Source organism: Sceloporus occidentalis, unplaced genomic scaffold (genome assembly GCF_023333645.1).
Source record: "Sceloporus occidentalis isolate IW3139 unplaced genomic scaffold, rSceOcc1.0.p SCAF_4, whole genome shotgun sequence".
NCBI lineage: Eukaryota > Metazoa > Chordata > Lepidosauria > Squamata > Phrynosomatidae > Sceloporus > Sceloporus occidentalis.
Window position 1 is genome coordinate 114,796,543 of NW_028316984.1, and position 18,782 is coordinate 114,815,324.

The following is an 18,782-nucleotide window of genomic DNA, read 5'->3' on the forward strand; positions in this document are numbered from 1 at the left end:
GGTTTATGATGATATTTCTTTAAACAATATTTATCTGTGAGTTAGAAGTCTTGTAGAAAAATGATTACTTTGTTCCTCCTTATTGTGTCTGAGTTTGAGAAAGAAAGAATTGGCTGAACAAATGTTTTTCTTAAGACATATAGAGTATTTAGTCACTAAACTTTTAAATTGCAACTGCATTGTCATACTAGTTGTTAGCATGAAAGTAGATTCCTCTCAAAAGATTATGGAAATATTACTAGCTGTTGTTTGTAATCTGCTTAGTTCAGCTCACTATGGGCCCAGGACTGATTATATGTGGGGTGTAAGATATTAGATTGGCAATGTAATTTTTTAGGGTTTTAGGGCTGCAAATAGGTGCATACATGAACAGAATACCCATAGTAAGATATGGGTCATACACTCATTCCTGGTTGAGCTGACCATAGTTGTGGTATCCAGCTAACTTGAGTAGCATTTAAATAAAAGGAAATACTGGCTATCTTCTTTTGTATGAATATATTTTTGCTGATTTTCATTGCATCTTTAATACAGTCAAAATAACTACGTACTCAGTTTGTCATTAATCAGTATTAGAATGTACCATGGGTTTTGTGCAAGCTTTTAACTCCTATTGATTGAATCCAAAGATATAGCTGTGTTTGTCTGTAGAATCAGTATATAGAGAGATCTTGTAACACCTTAGAGGAGTTTTTCACATAGCTAAAAAACCTGACTTACCTTTCCCTGTTTCAATCCTCTTCTGGGATGCAGCTGGGTATTATCACTTGCATTTTGCTGCTGATGCCACCTCCTGCCTAAGACTCGCCTAAATCCCGGCTCCCAGCTGGCCAATTTGCAAAGTTGGGAGCAACATCAGTGGCAAAATGAGAATGATAATACCCAGTTGCCTCTGGAAAGAGGATTCAAACCGGGAAAGGTAAGCCAAGTTTTTTAGCTGTGTGAAAAACTCCTGAGACTAATTGAAAGAATGAAGTTAGCATGAGCTTTCGAAGACTACAGATTATTCTCTCAGATGCATCTGAGCTCATGCTGCCAACTTCTTTCTTTCACTTAGTCTCAAAGGTGCTACAAGATCTTTCTACATACTGATCCTATTGACGTAGTTGATATGATGCCTAGATTCTAGTCCCTAGTACAATGATGGCGAACCTTTTAGAGACTGAGTGCCCAAACTCAGTGGTATTCCCGCACTGGGTGTCACCAGGTGCTGGAGAAGGGAGACCTCCGGGGGTGGGATTTCCAGGGGGCAGGGCATCTGGGGGAGGGGAAACACACAAGGAAAAAATGGAGAACTTGACCAAATAAAAATTCAAAACATAAAATAAAACATAAAAAACTCATATAAATATTAAATCCATCTTTCTCAGTCCTGCTCCAAATGGAGGATGTTTTGGAATCCCTCTTGGACAGGAGGCTGGAATGGAACGTATACATGATTCACCTCGTTTCATGCTCCTCAATTTTACTCTTGACTTATCCAGGGATCATATCAAAATCCATCATTTTGTCCCTAAAATCTGTTCTCAACTTATATATGAGGTCGACTTATAGTCGGGTATATACAATACTCATGTCTTGATGTCACAGAAATGTGTTCTTACCTCTTTCTTTGCTTCTATTCCTCATTGTTGTGTGTTTTCTCACGCAGCTAATGTTGTTAAATAAGGACATGGGATGAGTTGTATTTCAGGCTATCAAAGAAGAGAGAGGAAGCAGTCATGTAGCTGCCATTTTTGGCATCAGGCACATGTCACACAGTCAATGAATGATATATGCCAAAAATCTGAAAAATAGAGTGGGTGTAAAGAAGGAGTGACTTGCAGCAGAGAATATGTTATCTTTTATCCTTAACTTTCACCATGGATACTAATATTCTTCCCCAACTACTTTTTACTGAAACAAGGTGAAGGGGTCCAGAGTCCTTACTAGGGAGAAAATAATCAGAAAGAAGGGATTCCAGGGGGATTGCATTGCCCTGCTCCTTCCATTACTGTACTTAAATGTTAATTTAAAACTTGTTTGCTGTGTAAACTTTTTGAATTTGAGTTTAATTTTACCTTTATAATTTGTATATTCAGATTATGTGTATCAGGATATCTTATTTTGGTAATTGCATTAACAATGTATGTATGAATTTCTTCCCTTCCCTACATTCCTTTTTTTTAAAAATTTAGAACACACATGTTTGACAGAGGTACTTGTTTTGTTGCTTTATTTTTGTAAAGTGCCATGTACATTAATGGTGCTGTGTAGATGATGATGATCATGATGATCATGATGATCATGATGATGATGAACATAGGAAGGTGGGTATAGAGTAAGCACTTACTATACTACCATTTTTCTTTTGCCTCACCCTGCTGCTTTGGAGATCCAGGTTTTCAGACCCAGGTGTGTTACTACTGAACATATGTTAGCTTTAGGTAGAAATAATATATAACTATTCAGGATCTTAGTCGTGTTTTCTAGAACATTTGAATAATAACCTGCACAAAGGTTCACTATTGCTACATACAGTAGACATTTGGATTTTGTGATACAGATTGGGAGTGTGTGCAGGTGTTTGCTGTGGATCCTGTTAATTTTGAACTTTTTATGTTATGGTAGTATGTTTTTTGTTCACTAGGCTTGTATGTATCACAAGAGCTGTAAAAATGTGTGGAATATGTTGTGAGGACATTTTACAGTAGCAGTGTACAGTATGGAGAGGGAAATTTCTCATAATTAACGAAAATTAACGTACATTTTTCTTCAAACATTATCTGGTAGATTTCTGTTATAGAAAATGATATTATTAAATGTTAACAGTGCAAGCATAACCTTATAAACATGTTTTACTACTATGTCTTATCAGAGGGATACTTTGTTCTATTTCTTGGCAACTAAATCCATTTTTGGATTTTTTTTATATATATATATTTAGAGAATACAGTACCTATAATGAGCATTTGTACAATTTACAAATGTATTTACATGCTTTGGGGAAGAGGTGAATTATTACTGGTGGTGGGCTTGCAATTGCATATACAGTTGTCCCTCCATATTCGCTAGGGTTAGGGGAACAAGACCCCCATGAATATGGAAAAACCGCAAATAACAAAAACACTGTTTTTACCTGAAAGGACACCTCTCTAGGAATCTCTAGGTCCTCCAGTGCAACTCTGTGGTCAATGTCCAACATACACTGACTATAGAATGGCACTGGAGTAGCTACGAATGGTCTTTCAGTGCAACTTTTAGTTAAAGTTGACCACAGAGTTGCACTGGAGGACCTAGACAGTCCTAGAGAGAACATATTAATGAAATCCATGAATAATCAAATCCGCAAATATCAAATCCGCAAATATGGAGGGATGACAATATTTAAAAGTAGTATTTCACTGAATAAATGGACACTTGTGCAGTTGTTTGTTTTTCCAGAGATGTTATATGTTGTTCAGCAGTTCTTACTGGTTGAGTATACATGAAGTGATAAAGACTGCATTAACCATTGCTTTTCTTCTGCATGATGACCCTCATTTTGGCCCATCGTGAGGTATATTTAGTTTCAGTCAATGTGTCCTTGTTTTTTGAAAAGCTTGTGTCTTTCTGTTCTTGGAGTTTTTCTATTTAAAGTCTGTTTCTCATACTTTGTAAGGTCTGTTACATATTTATGTCATTCCTCTGCAGGCGTTTAGATGCTAACCACATTACTGTGGTGCCAGAAGATAGTTTTGAGGGCCTGGTTCAATTGCGTCACCTATGGCTGGATGATAACAGCTTGACTGAAGTCCCTGTCATTCCACTCAGCAATCTGCCCTCCCTACAAGCCCTAACCTTGGCGCTCAACAAAATAACAGAGATCCCTGACTTTGCATTTACAAATCTATCAAGCCTTGTTGTTCTGTAAGTTTTGAGTTTGTCATCAGTGTAGGAGTTTGATTTGTATGGAAATTCAGTTCCTCTGCTGCTGAACACCAGCTGCTGTATGAAACTATTGTACTTTATTGCTGTTCAACAAAAAAAAAATTGTTGTCAGAAGAAGTGAAAAGGTGTGATTCTGCTAACTTGAACCAATTGCTTCATGTATATTGCTGTATATGAACATCTTCTTGCTCAATGAAATGGTCAGGAGAATTGGCTTCGACAATTTAGTCACCTGATGAAGGGTGAAGGCATGCCTTGAAATATTCCTATTTCCATCCTTCCCCCAGTGAATCAACACTGATAGTTGCCCTATGTCTGCAATTGACAAATAGTACCTCCAGTACAGGAGACAGTATTCTCCTGTCCCAGTTCCTGGGGAATATAATATGAGTGGGAGGGTGTTACTGCTCTGTCCTACTCCTAGGATTCCAAAGAACATGCTGTTGGCCACTGTGTAAATAGAATGCTGGCCTAGAAAGGCCAGTCATGTGATCCTGCGTAGCTCTGCTTATGTTCTCATTGTAGTCATTCCTGGATTCTTGGACATATATGATTTGAAGCACTGGGGACTATATCTAAAATGATTTTTTATCACTTAAACAAACTGGCGTTCACACATCTGCCATAAACAAACAAAGGCACAGTGTTGAGGGAATCGCCTTTCCACTGCCTTCTTTTTGTAAGGGGGCTTAAAGCATACACCTCTCTGAGCCTTCCAGTTTTCAGAATGCTAAATTTTTTAAAAGCTGTGCATAGCAAACTTAAGCACCTCATTTCACATGAAAACAAAGATTGGGATTGGAAATTTTTAATGAATTCCAGATGAAACAGAGCAGTGATCTTGAGTTATGCTTGATTTTCATGGGCCCAGCAACAGTAGTGGGATGATCCATGGTACCATTCCTGACATTTTGGGGAGAAGGCAAAATATCTTGTCAGTGTATTTCCAGGCCAATTATAGAAGTAATGTATATACTGAGTACTTAATTCTGCCATTGCCCTAATGTGAATCTGGGTGCAACATATTCTGCTACTTAGGAACTGTATTCTTTTGAGCAGAAAATACATAGCTTGCCAGTTCTTTTGCTACCTTGCTCAGCAACAAATGTTATGATCCATTAGCAAGTCACCAGCCTGGATGTTTTTTTGTGAGTGATGTGCATTTTGCTATCAAGGAAAATTATTTTTGGAAACTTGTGTGAAGTGACTCACTGGATTAATAGATTTTCCACTCCCTGTCTTTGTTTTCCTTCAGGCATCTCCATAACAATAAAATAAAAACATTGGGACATCATTGTTTTGATGGATTAAATAATCTGGAAACTTTGTAAGTATCTTTCTTGCCCTTGGGTCTCTGTTAATGAATAACATTACAAAAGACTTGATGCTGTCAAATTTTGAGACTAACCCTTTAAAGTTTTTGACTTAGTTTTATGATTACATTATAGTCATTAACTGTATTATACAAATATGTATAATTTTTTTTTGCAAAACACCAAGCAGGTCACAAAATAGCTTGCTTTTCTTTCCCAAGTTATTCAGCATGAGCAGAACATCTGGCAGCAGAGAGAGGAAATTTCTGTGTCCAGTTGATAGAACTGTCAGCTAGGAGCCATGGCTATAGTGACTAGGAGTTCGTGGGAGTTGTTGAATTAAAGAAGAACCCTAATCATTCCAAATTGGTTTGGTTTTGGTTCCCTTTTTGGTTTTGGTTCCCTTTTTGAAATTTCTTGTATCATAAAAGAGAGTGACCGGTGGAGATATTAGGACAGACAAATCAGAGACAGAGCAAAAAAGGAATGGTGGTATAAAGGGGGAAAGAATGAGGATGTCCTTGTAGTAGCTGCCTTAAGATGGAAGAGCAGAAGTCCTATGAAATGGAATTGTGTTTACACAGTATTTTGGAATTCCATAAGAGAGGTCTAGTTCACTGCATGAGGAATGTAAAAAAAGGAGGTTGTATGGGGGCTAAATAAAGATAAGCAAAGAATTGTAACCCTGCAGAAATAAGGGGCCCTTTTTATATGTTTGCATCTGGCAAACATGTAAACATACCAATCCACAAGAAAGGAGATATAAAAGATAGTAGCAGCTATAGGTCAGTAACACTAATCTCACATGCAGGCAAAATAATGCTCAAAATTCTGCAGCATAGATTCCAGTCATATATGGAGAGAGAAATTCCAGAGGTGCAAGCAGGATTCAGAAAAGGAAGCAGCACTAGGGACACATTGCAAACATACGATGCCTAATAGAGTGCACCAAAGAATTCCAGAAAAGAATCAACACGTGTTTCAAACTACAGCAAAGCATTTGATTGTATAGATCATGAAAAGCAGTGGAACACACTCAGTGACATGGGGGTACCACTACATCTGGTAGTCCTGATGAAGCATCTGTACCAAGGACAAGAGGCCACTCAGAACAGAATTTGGAGAAACAAGAGTGGTTCCCAATAGACAAAAGGGGTCAGGCAAGGCTATACCCTATCACCCTACTTGTTTAATTCATATGCTGAAAACATCATAAGAAGAGCAGAATTAGAATCAGAAAAAGGAGGAGTTAAGATAAGAGGAAGCACATTAATAGCCAAAGATATGCAGATGACACCATAATATTAAGTAAGCAATGTATTACAGAATATTGAGTAAGCTCCAAGATGACTGTTCTAGAAAGTTTTTTGTTATTGTTGTTGTTTTCAGTCAGAGCTGACTCAAGGGCAACTAACAACAATCTGGCCTGGAGATGGAGTGATTAGGCACTACTCCCTCATGAACATTGTAGTTACTATCACTCCAGATCAGGAAAATAACATACCCCCATCTTCCTTTGTTCTCCTTTTATTCAACAACAAACAGCAACTATCAACACTTAAACTCCAGATTGGTCTGTGAAAACGAGCAAAAATGTGGGTAAAATGGGGAGAGCAGCTAGTGCCTATGTTTAATTGTGAGACTAGAGTACTACAAAACCTGAAGGATTTTTATGTCTTGATATGTGTTGTGTTTATGTGTCTGTCTTTTTATGTGTGCAATTCTGCCTGAAAATTTGGATTTTGGAAAACTATATTGCATAATGCTACTGATGTTTTTCTTTCCAGGGATTTAAATTATAACAACATGGTTGAGTTCCCTGAGGCAGTTAAAGCGCTTCCAAGTCTGAAGGAGTTGTGAGTGTTCTTAAATCATCATCATCATCATCATCATCATCATCATCTTCTTCTTCTTCTTCTTCTTCTTTAAAAAACTAAAAATCAAACTGGGTTGGATTATGAATATCTTGTCTTGGGAGGATTTTTATTTGATCATAAAACTTGTATAATTATGTTTTTATTGACATCCTCCCCTCCCCCCAGTGAATAAACCAACTAGCTGTCTTTCACCTATTCTTTGCTTGCCCACCTGCCACCCGCCTTCCTTCCTTCCTTCCTTGGTTAAATCTGGGGGGGGGGGGGGGGGATACTTTATTCTTGATTAGGTTTCTAATACAGATTGGGTATCCATTATCCAGAATTTCAAAATCCAAAGTACTCCAAAATCCAAAACTTTTTGTGCTACAAGACAAGTAATGTAGTAGGTACCTGTACTGCATTTGTGAGGATGGAGAGAGACATGAAGATCTGTAAATTAGTGGAAATACAAGCCTCTTGCCTTTTCACAGATCCTCAAAGTCTCTCCAGACTCATTATAGCATGTTATGTATGTACAAATACAGGTATTCCAAAATCCAAGGAAATTTGAAATACAGAACACTTCTGGTCCTTGTATTTTAGATAAGGGATATTGTCAGTAGTTGCACATGCACCTGTCCTGCCATAAAATATTGAGAAAGTTAGGTTCTGGGTTATGTAGTAAAACTGTCTACTGCACACACATGATGATTTCAGCCACAGGTGGTGAGGTAATTCTGGAGGGTAGGCAGGTATGATCCAAGCTTGTTCAAGGACTTTCTTGTGGGCAGCACATGGCTGCAAGAACAAAGAAGGGGCAATATGGGAAAAAGAGGGGGAAATGTATTTATTAATTGTAATAAACAAACAAAACAAACACTTCATTTATATACCGCTTCATACTGAACTAGCAGTGTCTAAGCAGTTTGCACCTGTAAGCTAATTGCCCCCAACAATTTTAAGTGACCTCGGAAGGATGCGAGCCAGAGTCAAGCTTGAGCCCTTTTGCTGGTATTGAACTCGCAACCTTATGGTTTTGAGTGAGTGGCTGCAGTACAGGCATTTAACCACTGCGCCACCAGGGCCCCTTAATGAATAAGAATGGAGCCCGCCATGAATTTGAAATTAAATGTAGTTTAATTGGACAATATTAATGCTTGCTGTTTAGTTCTGACAGTGAACATTTCTGGTATTGAACTATAATACTGAATACAAATGCTTTCATGGCCGGCATCCATAGTTTTTTGTGGGTTTTTCGGGCTCAAAAAATCCACCCCCAAAAAATATAATACTGAATAGTTTGCTGAGTTTTAATGAATGAAGCTTGATTTTCTTAAATGGGTTAGTTCTTAGACTTGATGGCTACTCAACCTGTAAAGTACTTGAGCAAAATTTTTTGAGATTCTGAATATAGATTCTAGATTTGGTGCTGTCTTTTTTCTTTAATAAAATATAAATTAGCTCTTTCAAAACCAGTCAGAACTCAGCTTTCTGTTTCATAGCTTTAGTAGGTCCCCCCCCCCCTTAATTTATTCTATAATATTTTAATGTTAATAGTGCTAAACAATATTTCTTCAGAGCTGCAGCTATTGGCAGAAGAAATGGGGATTAGCTCATTCAGGGATATTCTAGGCTCTTTCCCCTGAATATTCATATTACATTTTTAAATCAACACCTCTAATTTACTTATATATGAAGACTCATTGAAAAATATGCTGGTACTATTCTGCTCAGTAAGTAATAATCCTAATCCAGTATCTTGGCCAATTCAGTATCGGCCATAAACGTGGGCAATCTTTGGACCTCATGATGCTGGGAACTGCAGTTTTTTGTTGCCTCTTGCTAGTGTGGCCAGTGATGAGTAATGATGGAATTTTCAGATCACTATTAACACATGTGCATGCATGCACACACAACACACCATCTCTGTGTGTTTGTGATTGACAGGGCTTGGAAAATTTGATTTGCCTACAGTTTCTTTGATCATTATAGCATGGGTAATTTTGAGAGTCATAGTCACACACACACACACACACACACACCACAAAAGTCATTTCCAAGTTTTGGCCATGGAGAACGTACAGAGTCCTATCTAGCTTATGTGGAGGTGCCACTTGTGTGAACTGTAATTCCTACATGAATATTATGTGACATTTACCCTCCAATCCTATGTTTGTGTTGGCATGTTGCAACTTGTTATAAGATTTTGATTATTCAGTCATACCGTAGGTTGAGTTAAATGATCCCTTTGCCATTTAATTTTGTTTTTCAGGGGATTTCACAGTAATTCCATTTCCATGATTCCCGATGGTGCATTTGTAGGAAATCCACTTCTAAGAACTATGTAAGTTTTAATGCTAAATGATTATATTTTTTCCTTTAATGGATAAAAATAGTAACTTTGGAATGAGACATACTATCTTTTTCTTTTTTTTAATCCAGACATCTGTATGATAACCCTTTATCCTTTGTTGGGAACTCAGCTTTTCAAAACCTGTCAGATTTACATTCCCTGTAAGTACTCTCACAATGGACTCTACAGTATTCTTCTACTCTATATTTAATTTTAGGAAAAATTAAAATCTCATTTTTGGTACTCCATTTCTAAATGCATATATTCAGAAATCCTGTTGATTTCAGTGGAATTATTTCCAAGTATGCATGTTTAGCATTGCAGTTTTGGAATGTACAGTGGCTAATTATTTGTGGAAGATTACAAGCCTATAACAAGATTACAATAAGCATAATTCATATTGGTATGGCAGGTTCCCATTCTATTGGCTTTTTTAGAAGTCATAAAGAAGCTATTATGGGGAATGTTGGTAATGGTTTTGCTTACTGTTGCAAAACCAGAAACAACAATAGGAGCACTGGCAACCTCATAATTATGATAGGCAGAGGCTGATAAAATTTGTTACACAAGAATGATGGTAATGATGTGTTAACAATGGAGTTACAACTGTGATATGATGCAGTAAAAATAAAGCAAAACCATTCCAGAAATTAGAGCTATGCCTTAGTGATTCCAAAAGATCCATGAATAGTATATCTGCAGTCCATCTGGTTCAGTGGAGACTAAGTCAAGTTAGCCTGTTCTCTGAAGACTTAATAAACATGGTTTAAACATGGTTTAAAAGGGGCTTGGTGTATATTAATGATAGAAACAGATGTGTTGTTTGGCCAGTAGTTGCTATGAGTCAAGAGTAAGCAACTCACGACCCTCAGATGTTAATGGACTGCAGTTTGTATCATATTTCTCCATTGGCTATGCTAGATGTTCATTCCAACAGCATCTTTAAAACTATCGTTTGCCCACCTCTACCCTATGTTGATGAGGCTGTTAAAAACAGGTGTCCTTAAAAAGTTGGGCATTACTATAAAGTAATAGAGTTGGAAAGGGCCTATGAGCCATTAGGTCCAGCCCCCTGCTCAGTGCAGGATCTCCAGCTAAAGCATCTCCAGTAGGTAATTGTTCAGACTCTTTTTTGAAGGCATTCAGAAAAGGAGACTCTTTCACCTCTCTATGCATTTGGTTCCTTTGCTGAACAACTCTCACCGTAAAGAAGTTATTTCCAATAGTCTGGCGTGTTACAGACCACCCCTTTGGGGCGGCCTGTAACCGGCCCTTTCCCTGCTGTATCGGGGCCTTAGTTGTCACAACGGCAGCCTCTGAGGCCCCAATCCGCCGCTTTCCAGGCCGCGGAGAAGCAGCAAAAGGCTGCTTCCCCGTGGCCTGGAAAGGGGTGTCCTTGGGGCTTCATGCCCCAAGGACACCCGATGGCGGTGGGGAGGAGGAGAAAGGGGCCACTCGGCCCCTTTCTCCCTTGCGTCCCTGGCGCAGCTGTCTAAAGGCTGCGCCAGCAACGCAAACCACAGAAGGAACTCCGTTTTGGAGCTCCTTCTCGCGCTGCGTAAAGGGCGCTCTAGGTGCCTTGCGTGGCGCGACGACGTCACAATGGTGACATAGTCATGGTGGTGCCCATCTGTATAGGGTGCCGCCATTTTGTACAGACTGGGTTCGTACTAGGGTTAGGGGCGTCAAGAAGTGACACCCCTTTCTAACCCTAGTACGCGCTCGTCGCGTACTAGGGTGCCCGTTTGTAACAGGCCATAGTCAACATCTACCCTCCTGTAACTTAAAATCATTAAACCTAGTTCTACCCTCTGAGGCAGCAAAGGACAAGCCCATGCACTCCTCCTCTTTGTGGCAGTCGTTGAGGTATTTAAAGAGTATGATCATGTCACCCTGCAATCTTCTCTTCACCAAGCTGAACATACCCAGCTTCATCAGCCTCTCCTCACATGTTTTATTCTCCATACTTCTTTTCACCCTCATTACCCTTCTCTGAATTTGCTCCAACTTGTCTGTATCCTTATTAAAATGAGGCACTCAGAAGTGAACACAGTACTCGAGATAGGCTGACCAGTGCAGAATTTAGGGGGGCTATTACTTCCCTCAACTTGGAAAAAGTGGTTTTATTAGGGCAGCATTTGCCTTCTTTGCTGTATCATTATGCAGCAAGTCACGTCTCTCTGTCTTCATCATATACATCAAGACACTTTTAAAACTGCTTATATTCATAACTAAGTCGTCACAAAGCAGACTGTGTGGTTTATCTTTCTTTGAATCTCGCATAGTGGAGTTGCAGAATTGTTATTCACAGATCCCTTGTGATTATGTATATTTTCACAATTCTTGTTAGATTATTATAGTATTTTTGTGGCTTTGCCTTACTGCCTTTGATGCATGCATTCATAGTGTCATTGTTGTGCTAAGTGTGCTAAGTTTTACTGACCATTGTTTACTCTCATGAATTTAGAGGGATGCATTCTTTGTTGTTTTTCTGAGCTTGGTTGTGAACATTCCTTCCCCTCTTGCTGTTTTTGCTTTTCTTTTGTAACACTCTGTAGAAGATGGTAGGTCATATAGTTTGGCATGTTTATATAAGCTCATCTAAGTACGCACACCCTTTAAAAATGCACACCCTTTAAAACATACTGTTGGCAAGCTTGATCAAACAGACTCTTGCAAATCTTAGTTAAACTGAAAAGTGTGTTTGTTTCATTGACAGTTTGTTATTTGTATTACCACCTCCAGTTGATTCCATCTTGAAGTAAAATATGGATTTAGTTTAGATTATTTCAACTTGAAGTAAGATAGGGATTTGGTTTATGTGACTCTCATATCTTCCTTTAAGATCTAAGATGTAATCTGCTGGCATATACTTGACAGTGGATATTATAAAAATGTGATATTTCTTTTTTAGAAACACAGTGCTTCCTTTACATGTTGTTCCCTGCCATATAGATTTATGAGTAACAGATAGCTCCTCTTCCTCATTCCACTCTAAGCTTCCCAACTAGGCTGCAGGAGGATGTACAAAAAAATAAAATTGATGGTTCAGTAGCCACATTTTTAACCTAATTTTGACTGAGTGATATGCATATTTTGCAACATCTTAATTAAAAATATTTATACATCAGGATGTGATCCAAATGTTACAAAATCTATAAATATAATTTATCCTGACAGCATTTCCCAGTGTTACAAGCCAGTAATTCGGCCATGGGTGTCATGTTTCTGCTTCTTATTCAGGGTCATCCGTGGAGCCAGCATGGTACAATCATTTCCTAATTTGACAGGAACTAGCAATCTGGAAAGTCTGTAAGTATCTTCTATCAGATTTTAATTAAATTAAACTAAATTTTTAAAAAATCTTAAGGGAATTATTTAAATGAAAATACTGCAGTCACTTGATCTAAGCAGTCGCTAGGCAAAACTCATAAGGAAAAACAGAATCCCCTGATCAGCAGGAAGATACTTTATCATAATTTTGTGATACTTTGATTTTGGGAAACGAGAGTAAGAACAGGGGGAAATAAAATACAAGACATAACAGTCATTAAAGAATGGGATGATAAACAGGTTTAACTGTGCTAGCAGGAAGTTAATTTTATTATTCTTTGTAGTCGTAATTTGTTTTGTAGGTTTGTTGTTACCATTGTATTGTTTTTAATGTCAATCTTTGTCCATTGATGTTATATGTGTGTTGTTTTTAAAATACTGCTGACTCCAGGAAATCTGATTTCATATTCAGGCTTCTTTTAATTTTAAGGAATTCAGTTACATGGAAGTGTAGTTCTTCTTAATGCTACAAATTGTGCAAATCAAAATTTCTAATAGTTTTATCTCACTGGTAATCAACAAGCATGTTGGAGCTCCCTCACTGGTCCCACTTGGCTTCCCTTGCAATGAAAGTGACTGTGATAATCAGAAATGTACTACTCATACAGACCATAGTATTGTAGGAGGTCAGTGAATAAACCGAGGCCCAATCCAGATATACAGAAATGCTGTTGCTCATAAGGAACGTTTACCTGAGTTGGAAATGACAGCCTGTTCCAAATGAGGTTGCATTTACTTTGAAAGATCAAATTCCTGCCTTGTAGGTTCTCTTAGACACAGGGCTGCTTGTGGGAGGCCAAGTGGCAAGGAGTATCTCTGCCCAGTTTTCACTGGTGTGCCAGTCTCATCCTTTACTGTAGAGAACATCTGTCAGTGGTGTTCATGTCTTCACTACCTCACAAATAGACCACTGTAATGAACTTTCTGTGTGGCTGCCCTTGAAAAAGTGTACAGAAGCTGCAACTAGTACAATTGTAGCGTTAGAAGAGACCACAAGGGCCATCCAGTCCAACCCCCTGCTATGCAGGAATACACAGTCAGAGCACTCCCAACAGATGGCCATGGAGCCCCTGTTTAAAAACGTCCAAATAAGGAGACTCCAGCACTCTCAGAGGCAGCATAGTATGTTTCACTGTCAGACAGATCTTACCATCAGGAAGTTCTTTCCAATGTTTATGTGGAATCTCTCCTGTAATCTGAATCCATTGCTCTGTGTTCCAGTCTCTGGAGCAGCAGTAAACAAGTTTGCTCCATCTTCAGTATGACATCCTTATTTAAATATGGCTGTCATCTCACCTCTTAACCTTCTCTTCCCTAGGCTAAATACACCCAGCTCCTTATAAGACATGGTTTCTATACTTTTTACTATTTTGGCCACCCTGGACACACTCCAGTTTGTCAATATTCTTCTTGAATTGTGGTGCCCAGAACTGGACTGTAGAAAAAAGGCAGCAGCTAGATTGGTGTTAAGTGTGTACTTTAGAGACTGCATGACATTGTTCATAGAATAACTGCACAAGTTTCCAATTTGGTTCCAAGTTCAATGTTAAGTTTGACCTACAATACACTGAATGGCTTGGGGTCAGGATCCCTGAAATACCACCTGCTCCCATATGGGTCTGTCCAGTACTGTTCTTCCTTATTAAAATGATGATGTTCCTCATGGCCTTTAGTGTTTGAAGCTACTCTATTAATTTTGTATGTTTTAAAGTTATTTTTGAGGACTATTTTCAGTTTGTTTTAAAGAGTACTTCATTTCTTTTTGAAGATTTTTTATTTCTGTATTATTTTAATTTTTTCCCCTGTTGTACATCACCTCAGGTGCCCTGTTGGGCTGGAGCCAATACATACATAGATATATACATAAATGTTAAATCCAAGACTCCTCTAATGTTTCTCCTCTAATCAACTGAAGTTTGAAAGCAGGGTTTACAATTACCTTCTGGAGCCTGATATGTTAGCAAAGTGAAAAGCCAGATTCTGCCTCTGGACAAAACACTTAAGCTATATTTGTATGGTTAGTTCCTGTGAATTGTCCAACTTTTAAGAAGTTGCCAAGAAGATTAGGCACCAGCATGGTTTCTCACTGCCAACAAGACAGAATTGTCAGAAGTTCTAGGTTACCTTGCAGTATGAATGTGGCCATTGTTAAGCCTGACATTATTTATCCTTTTTTTAAAAGTGAAAATTGTAAAAAACAGTATTAATGCTGTGTTAATAATATTTAATAATAATTATTATAATTATTATAATTATTTGTATCCTGCCTCTCCCTGTATTGGATTGAGGTGGGTAACAACAAACATAAGAACAATAAAAATAGAACACAACAAGCCACAAGTGAAAACATAGCAAAACATATCAAATCCAATTCCTATCTCCCTCCCACCTTAAAATAGCGTTAAAAACAACAATTCCCAATAAAATGCTACCAAAAATGTAGTCAATAAAATCAAGCACAATCACAGTCTGGTGGGATCAGCTATGCAACTGGAGAGTGAACATTCCGAGGAGAGTGAACATTTGGGAAGGCCTCCCAGAAGAAATCCGTTTTTATTGCCTTCTTAAAGGCCTCCAAAGATGTCATATGGCGGATATCTTCTGGCAGGTCATTCCAGACTTTTGGAGCAGCAACAGAAGTTGTTACCAGTCTGGTTTTCTTTGACTGCCAGAGATTCTTCCCAGAGGACCTGAGAGTGCAGGAAGGATTGTGTTAAGACAAGTTATGTTTTGATTTTTACAGTGTTCAAATATGAGGCATTTTTAAAATTCTAGGAAAGTTGCTGCTTTTAAAATAGTGCTGATATAGGTCTTTCAGAGCTTATATATGTGTTTTCTGTTAAATAGGACTTTTACAGGCACTAAAATAAGCAGTATTCCTATTGATCTGTGTCAAGAGCAAAAGATACTTCGAATTCTGTAAGTAGAAACTTACTCTCTTTTATTTTTAGTTTTATTTAACTTCAGAAGAAGGACACACAAATATATTTATTCTTAGCATATCTATGGATGTTGGTCAGCTGCAATGTTGTGGATTTCATTTGAGATATAAACAACATAACGTGCTAAGAAATGAAAAGCTGTTGACAAAAATAAAAGACATATCAGGCCAGACCTTTCTTGAAATGGCCAGTAAAGTTGTGAGATAGCAAGAAATTCCATTTAAATGACATTAACTCAGATATCAAGTAGGAGTACCTGATACGTATGGGGAAACATGTGGCTGTCCATTGTGTGATTCACATTTATTACCTTAGTTTGTCAAATATTATGAAATATACAGAACCTAACTATCAGGAATGACTGAAAAAGAAACTAGTATTATTCTTTACTCTTGTTACCTTTCCCCAATTTAGCAGAGAGCTGCTATTTTTTTTTTAAGCAGTTATCCTTTTTGGTTTACCAGTACACATTTTAATCTAACAGTGCAAACCATTTTAATCTAATTTCAACAAATGTCTATTCAGAAATAATCCCCATTGTGTTTTACTCTCAGGCAGTTAGGCAGAAAGGTGCATCTACACTATAGAAATAATGCAGTTTAACACCACTTTAAGTGCTGTAGCTCCATTCTATAGAATCCTGGGATTTGGATGTTTACAAAATCTTTAGCCATCTCTGTCAAAGAGTGCTAGTGCTTCACAAAACTACAATCCCAGGATTCTGTGAATGAAGCCATAACATTTAAAGTAATAATAATAATATAATACACTTTATTTGTATACCGCTCTTCTGGAACGATCAAAGCGGTTCACAGAGTCTTTAAAAAACACACATCATAATGTATCTATACATTTAAATACCAATAAAAACCAAAGCAGCACATAAAACAAACACAAACATGGAATCTGTCGATTGCAATTAGCCATTTCTATCAGAGGAAACATTCTCTATAAAGAGTCTGGAGGATATGCTAACCAGAAGAGGTGGGTCTTTAAAGCCTTTTTGAAGGCATCCAATGTAGAATTCATCTGAATCTCTTCTGGAAGTTTATTCCAGTACATTGGTGTGGCCGATGTAAATGCTCTCTGGTGAGTTGCTGCCAATCTCACCTTAGGATGTGCTAGTAAAATTTTCCTTGATGTTCTGAGAGTGCAGGGTGGACTATATGGGGAGAGGCGTTCCCTCAAGTAACTCGGGCCCAAGCCATATAGGTCTTTATAGGTGATAACCAACACTTTGTATTGAGCCCAGAAGCTAATAGGTAGCCAGTGAAGAGATCTTAATACCGGTGTTATATGGTCTGACCTGGAAGTTCCAGCGACCAATCTGGCTGCAGCGTTTTGAACTAGCTGAAGCTTCCGAACCTGGTACAAAGGTATCCCCATGTAGAGCGCATTACAGAAATCCAAACGAGAGGTTACCAGTGCATGTACTACGGTTTCAAGGTCCTTCCGGTCCAGACAGGGACGCAGTTGGCGTATCAACCGGAGCTGGTACCAAGCTGGCCATCGCATCCACTTGAGATGATAACTGCAGAGATGAATCCAGGAGTACTCCCAAACTGCAAACTTTGTCCTTTAGGGGAAGTGTGACCCCGTCCAGGACTGGATGGCAAATTTCCCTGCCCGGACTTGGGGTACCTATCATGAGTACATCTGTTTCCTCTGGATTCAGCTTGAGTTTGTTTTCCCTCATCCAGCCCATTACTGACTGCATTATTTCTACAATGTACATGCACCCTCATATTGCATTCTAAGTAGTTAGTTTAAATTGTGCACTTTGTGATATTGAATCTCATTTGAAAAATCTAGTTAAATCTAGTAAACCTAGGGTTTTTGTTCATTTGTTTTTTGGAAGGGCAGGTGATAGCTAAGGAAAACTTGATATTTATAAAAATGCTAATACAATACAGTGAGCCCGCATCATATGCGGGCTCATTATACGTTGCTTCCAGCTTACACGGAAGCCACCGGGAGATCGGGAGAATGGTGTGTGCGCTGTGCACAAGCCCCATTATATCTAATGGTGCTCAAGCATACTCACTTTTTGCCTTACGCGGGGGGAAGTCCGAAACGGGTCCCCCATTTAAGGCAAGGGCGGACTATATGTGTTTGTGACTTCATATTAGAAAACAGGAGCCTTCCTATAAAATAATATAATTAACTATGCTTGTTTTTTGTTTTCCTGCTTTGCCAAGGGATTTGTCCTATAACAATGTAAAACTACTTCCAAGTTTTAAAGGCTGCAGTTTCCTGGAAGAAATGTAAGTAATGCCCACAACAGAACAAATCTCATTTTCCCCTTTTATCTGTACTATAAATCATAAACATCAAGTTAGAGTAATTTTTGTTGCAAGAAGACAGTATTATAAAAAATAAGCATTGTTTTGGGACAGGAGTGGGAACCTGACAATAAACATTTAAGTGGCAATTTGTTAAATCTTCCCCCTCCCCCTTCACCTATTGTCCCACTTAACTAACTTCTAATTTATATATCTATCCCTTCTCTCCAGCTCCATCCCCACTTGCCCTATTGGACTATAATTTGGTCATGATTGGTTCATCAGTTCTCTTTCATTTTTAATTTTCCAACTTCTCTAAGATTTATAACAACTTTATTTTTGTATATACCTATTAAAAGTCCCCAGTCTTTTTTATGGTGCTTCCTGCTACTTTCATTGAGTTTGTGGTGCCATAGAGTTGGAGGAGAGCCTGTCGGAAGTCTATAGCAGTTCAGTGTTTTGATGCAGGAAATCAAAGCTGGAGCATTACTAACAGACTCCTGTCCAGTCTTTACTTGAAGACCTTAAGCAGAGGGAGATCTGGTTATGTTAACGAGTTTCTTCAGTTTCTGAAACAGAATGTGCCCTTTTGTCATTCAAGTCCTTTAAATCTAATCCAGCCTAATGGGGAAAAAAAAGAACAGTCTGTATCACATTTTGACAGCCCTTCAGGTGGTAGAAGAATGCTTTTATATTTCTCTTCATTCTTTGCCTCACCAGAGTGAACATTCCTATATTTTTCAACTTTTCCTCCTAGGGCTTGTTTTTCTTACCCTTCATTATCTTAAATTGCA

The 18,782-nt window shown here is 38.3% G+C and overlaps 1 protein-coding gene across 3 annotated transcripts in view; it reads left to right on the plus strand.

The window, feature by feature from the left end:
• LGR4 (leucine rich repeat containing G protein-coupled receptor 4) overlaps window positions 1–18,782 on the plus strand; it is a 154,881-nt gene that overhangs the window by 106,882 nt on the left and 29,217 nt on the right. For all 3 annotated transcript variants that reach the window (XM_089521321.1, XM_089521319.1, XM_089521322.1), the window contains 8 exons: window positions 3,673–3,888; window positions 5,165–5,236; window positions 7,010–7,078; window positions 9,351–9,422; window positions 9,521–9,592; window positions 12,675–12,743; window positions 15,612–15,683; window positions 17,905–17,970. In XM_089521321.1, coding sequence (XP_089377447.1) covers window positions 3,673–3,888; window positions 5,165–5,236; window positions 7,010–7,078; window positions 9,351–9,422; window positions 9,521–9,592; window positions 12,675–12,743; window positions 15,612–15,683; window positions 17,905–17,970 — 708 coding nt within the window. The remainder of the gene's footprint in view (window positions 1–3,672; window positions 3,889–5,164; window positions 5,237–7,009; window positions 7,079–9,350; window positions 9,423–9,520; window positions 9,593–12,674; window positions 12,744–15,611; window positions 15,684–17,904; window positions 17,971–18,782) is intronic.